At 66.2% G+C, this 4947-nt stretch overlaps 1 protein-coding gene across 1 annotated transcript; it reads right to left on the reverse strand.

Annotated features, from left to right (window-relative positions):
- Positions 1-939: 939 nt before the first annotated feature.
- Positions 940-4470, reverse strand: ZNF503 (zinc finger protein 503). The gene is made up of 2 exons (XM_090058189.1): positions 3777-4470; positions 940-3151 (listed from the first exon to the last, which is right to left on the reverse strand). Exons 1-2 carry the CDS (start codon positions 4077-4079, stop codon positions 1619-1621), a joined length of 1836 nt encoding a protein of 611 aa, XP_089914315.1. The 5' UTR covers positions 4080-4470; the 3' UTR covers positions 940-1618.
- Between the last annotated feature and the right edge of the window lie 477 nt (positions 4471-4947).

The following is a 4947-nucleotide window of genomic DNA, read 5'->3' on the forward strand; positions in this document are numbered from 1 at the left end:
TCGCGTCCGGGGCGGCTGAAATCCAGGGGTGGCTGGAGCGCCTCGGGCCGCGCCGCGCCGGGCCCCTGCCCTGTCTTCTTCCAGGGGCTCCCCGGGAGCTGGCCCCGCCGCCCAGAGCAGGCGAGCGCGCCCAGGCCGGCCCCGGAGCCGCGCGAGCTACCCGCCGGGCTCCCCTCCCCAAGTCCCGGCCGACTTCTGCTAATTATCCGGAGCAAAACGCGGCGGGCTAACTAGCATCCGGGCAACGCGGGGCAGCAATTATCTGGCGGGCAGGGAGGGAAGGAGACGTTTGTCAAGGCAGAGCCGGGCCGGCGGCCCACAGGCGGCCGAGCCCGAGGAGGCGGCGGGAGAGAGCTGCGGCTCCGAGGCTCCGGGTCTCGCTCCTTACTTCCTGAAGACAGAAGTAGCTGCCGAGGAGGGCACGGAGCCGTGGCGGGAGGGGCCCGGCTCCAGGAAGCTGCGCGGGGCCCTGGCAGCGCCGCGATCCCCGCGCGGGCCGGCCCGGAGGACCCCCGTCCCTGCCGCTCCGCAAGTTGAGGCGGAGGAAGGAGCAGGCTCCGGCCGCAGCCCCTGCCCCTGCCCAGCCGACTTCTTTTCAAAGGACAAAGGTGTGGGAGAGGGAAGGGGTTGTTTGTTTCCCAAAAAAGAAAAGGAAGGGGGAAAAAAACCGGGGGAACAAGTTGAGCGGGTTCCTGAGCTCTGCCCTTTCCTTCCTCCCAGTCTGTCCAAGGGGAAACAAAAAAAAAAATCCAAGCCTGCCCCACTTTTTTTCCTTTTTCAAACGAAAGCCTCGGGGTTCTGCTAAAAACCGCGTCTTTTTATTTCGAATGAAAACTGAAGAAACGCTTGAGGAAAAAGGAGCAGTCGCCTCCATCCGAGACCTCCTCGTGCGGGTAACAGAGTCAAAGTGTGTTGAAAAAAGTAAAACCTTTCGGTACATCAAATATACGGAATTTTAATCTTTAAAGCGATACATTGTCTATTTTAGTACATGACGTAAACCTTACTGAACCCCCTCTGGCCGGGCGGGCTTCAAAATTAAAAAGAGTTACGTGTTCCTTTGAAAAGAACAAAATAAGGCAAATGAGGTTTTTGGAATAGAATCGGGGTTGGGTTTGCTCTTTTTTTTTTTTTTTTTTTGTCTTTTTTGATTTTTTTTTCTTCCAGAATACATACAAAAAATACCAATTCTCTTTCAAGGGTAAACACACCTTAAAAATAATTGCAATTTGAAGTTATAGCTGACAAATTGCGAGTTGGCTTTTTGTTGGGTTTTTTTTTTTTTTAGTAACAAACATGCATGTCAATTTTTTTTCTTTTTGTTTTCCCGTTTCAAGGAGACATTAAATAAGAACGTACAATACAATCATAGCAATTGTTTTAAAGTAACAGGAAAGAGAAGACCTCGAGTTGTTGCCGGGTTTTTTATTTATATTCTACAAGGGGGTTGATCCACGGGGGTCCTAGCGAGCTCCCCTCCGTAATGCACTTTATGATTCACTGTCCCGCTTGAAGCTAACAGAAATAAATACGGTGCTCCCGGGCCGGTCCTCGGGCGAACACTCTCTTAGAAAAAAGTCCGGGGGGAGAGCAGAGGGGGCCGGGCCGCCGGCCGGCCTCACTGGTAGCCCAGCGCGGAGGCTGTGGTGAGTCTCTGGCCGTACAGTGCGTAGGGGGAGTAGTAGGGTCCCGTGGCCGCGGGCACCGGCACGGGGGCGCCCGGGGTGGGCAAGGGGCTCTTGGAGTAGGGGTGGTAGCGACTGCTGAGTCCCAGCGCATGGTGCGGGCTGCGCAGGGCCAGCGTGCCCGGGCTGCCGGGCGCCCCCGTGGTGGGGATGTGCATGTGGCACGCCATGGCGGCGGCGGCCGCGCTGGCCAGCGACGAGGAGCTGGGGTAGCTGGAGAGCAGTTTGTCGGTGCCCGGGAAGGCAGTGTGGGTCCGCAAGTGGCTGAGCAGCTCCTCCGACGTGGCGAAGCGCTTGTCGCACGGTCCGTTGGCCGACACCCAGTTGCAGATGTGCGGCTGCGGGTCGTTGGGGAGCATGAAGCCGTAGGGGTAGAGCGGGTGGCCGGCCAGCGAGGGCGGCGTGGCGCCCGCCAGCGAGGAGTGCACGCCGTGCAAGGGGTGCGTGGGGTAGACCAGCGGGTATCCGGACTTGAGCGCCGGGTCGTGGGCGCACGAGGCGCCGGCGGCGCCCGCCAGGTGGCTGGCGCAGTGGTAGCTCAGGCAGTACGGGTCTCTGCACAGGCTGGCCGTCATGACGGAGGGCGGCGAGGCGCCGGCCAGGGGGCTGGAGCCCGCCGGCTTGCTGCAGCCCAGGCTGCCGGCCGCCGCCAGCTGCGCGCCCACCAGGCTGCCCGACTTGGTGGGGTCCAGGGCCACGCCGTGCGGCAGGAACTGCGGCGGGTAGCCGGCGTACGCCCCCGCCAGCGCGCCCGGGTAGCTCATGCCCGCCGGCGGCAGCGGGAACACGGTCTGGCCCGGCTTGTAGGGCGACACCGGCGCCACCAGGCCGGAGCCCAGCACGGAGGCGGGGGCGGAGGCGGAGGAGGTGGCGGCCGTGCTGCTGCAGGAGGCGGCGGGGTCCGCGGGCAGCGGCTTGGCGCCCGGCGCGCTGTCCTGGTGCTGGGCCACCTCCACGTTAATCCCAGCGCAGCTCACGCTAATCCGGCCGTGGCCGATGCCGCCGGCGCCCGGGCCGCCCTCCGCGCCGGCCCCGCCGCCCTTGCCGCAGCCCTCGGCGTCCTTCTTGTCCTCGCCCGCCTTGGCCTCGGCCGGCAGCAGCCCGGGCGAGCAGGCGGAGGCGCTGGAGGTGGGGCTGCCTGTCCTTGGCGTGAACGGCTGGCAGGTGGCGCTCGGCACCCGGAATCCCGACTTCTCCCCGCCCGAGACGCCCCCGGAGGAGGCGCCCGCGCAGCCCCCCGCGCCCGGCTCCTTCTTCTCGGCGCCCGGCTTGGAGTAGGGCTTGAAGCTGGACTTGTCCTCCACGCCGATGTCGCTGAGCTTCAGCGGGCCCGACTTGGAGTCCTTGTCCCCGCCGGAGCCATTGGACGTGACCGAGGAGAGCTTGGAGGAGGGGGACGGGTCCGGCTTCCCGATCTGGGAGCAGGTCTGAGCCAGCAGGGCCAGCGGGCTCTTCTTGGCGTCCAGCTGCAGGGACCAGAGGGACACGCACACGCACTCGGTTACTCGCTCGCCAGCGCCGGAGCGGAGCCGCGGGCCCGGGCGCACACTCTCGTCCCGTCCCCGCCTCCCCACCCCCGCCACCGCCACGCGCGGGACACGGAGGCTCCGGGCCCCGCTGCGCTCGGCTCGGCGCCGCCGGGACTTCGGCGACCCGTAGCGGCTGCCGCGCTGATCGCTGACACTGTCTGTGAGCAGGGCCAGGGCGCGCCTCGGAGGGGATCGCTCATTTGCGCTGCCCCCCAGTTAAAAAATAACAAGGAGGGGGCGGGTAGAGACTCGGGAGAGGACACGGGGCTGGTTCCCACCCAGCGAGACATCAAGACGGGGACTGTCCCGTCCCCGCGCTCCCCCCCCCCCCCGCAGGATTTCCTCCGCCCGGGAGTGCTGGCGGGGGGCTGGATCCTGATCCCTTCGCTCCCTTCCTGTGCCTCCCCCCCGCCCCATCGCGCATTCTCTCACAGTCACTTCCTTTAAAATTGTCCCCGAGATGCGCCCCCCAGCAGCGGAGCCGGGCCCCGACACAAGGCAGCCTAGGAGAGGGGACGGAGCTCACGTGAGGGCGGGGGGGAATCCCGTGCTCGGCTCTTACCTCGATGGGGCTGACTGGGGTGGAGGGCAGGGGCTGCAGGTACTCGGGGTGCAAGATGTGGCCGGTCCGAGCCGTGAGCATTTTGAGGACCTTGATGGGCAGGCGGTTGGCCTGGCGCAGCGGGTCGGACGGCGGGACGGGGTGGAAGAAGGGCTTGGTGCTTCCGCCGCCGCTGCCTGTATTCCCAGCGTGTCCGTCCTGCCAGGCGAGCCCCGCGCCGCCGCCCAGGCTGCTCCCGACGTCTCTGCCGCCGCCGCCGCCGCACTTACTTCTCGGAGCAGAAAGCGCGGGCGCTGTGATCATGACCCAAAGCCTCGCATGAAAGCTGGGGCGAGCCGCGCCGGCCGCACTCGGGAGCGCGCGCGCGCCGCGCGGGGCTGAGCAGCGCCGGGAGCCCGCGCCCGCCGCCCGGGCGCTCGCACATGCAGCGGCTGCTCCCGCTCGCGGCTGCCGCCGGGCCTGGGCCCGGGAAGAGCCGAGTAATCCGTGCGCTGCGGCGGGGCGCTGCCTGCCCGCGGCTCGGGCTGCTCGGGCCGGCCGCGCTCAGCCGCGATGCGAGCCGCTGCCCATCCAGCCCGGGCTCTGGCGGAGAAACTCACTTCAAAAGCAGCTGAATTAGTCTGAGATTAAAGCCTTTGCCGCCTTCCAATCAAATGGGACCCCGAGGTGATTGGAGGGTCAAGGGGATGTGACGTTCCCTTTTCGGGGCTTTTTTTTTCCCCCCTCTGTTTTCAACGCGCTCCCGCTCCTTCCCCTTCCCCCGCGCCCTGCGCAGCGCCCTCCCCCGCGCCTCTGCGCTCCTCGGACGGGGCGGGCATCAATTTTCTGTTTCGCGTCACGCGCCGCTTCCATTTTCCCTCCCTCGCTCCATCCCCTCCGCGGCTCCGCCGGAGCCGGCCCTCCCCGCGGGGCTGCCCGGAGCCCTCCCGGCCTGCGCAGGCCGCGGGAAAGCCGCGGTCGGAAAAGCCGGCCCGGACACCCGCGCGCAGCCCCCGGGCCTGGACACGCAGCTTTTTTTTCTCTCTCTCTTTTTTAACCCAGGGCCGCTAGGCTCAGCTCCGTGGCTTTCCCAGGGCCGCGCGGGGAGGGTGCTGCTATGCCTGCCCCGCTGCCCCCCCGGGGGCCTCGCCCCTGCAGCGCAAAGTGGGCTCGGAAAACCTGCCCCTCCTGC

This window comes from Crocodylus siamensis, chromosome 7, assembly GCF_052110815.1.
Source record: "Crocodylus siamensis isolate JL-2025a chromosome 7, ASM5211081v1, whole genome shotgun sequence".
In the NCBI taxonomy this organism is placed as follows: domain Eukaryota; kingdom Metazoa; phylum Chordata; order Crocodylia; family Crocodylidae; genus Crocodylus; species Crocodylus siamensis.

Bases quoted from the DNA above. Each gene is read 5' to 3' on its own strand.
- ZNF503 (XM_090058189.1), bottom strand. From the start codon at position 4,079: ATGATCACAGCGCCCGCGCTTTCTGCTCCGAGAAGTAAGTGCGGCGGC. The intron at 3,152-3,776 runs GTAAGAGCCGAG...TGGTCCCTGCAG, and splicing joins CCCCAGTCAGCCCCATCGAG to CTGGACGCCAAGAAGAGCCC.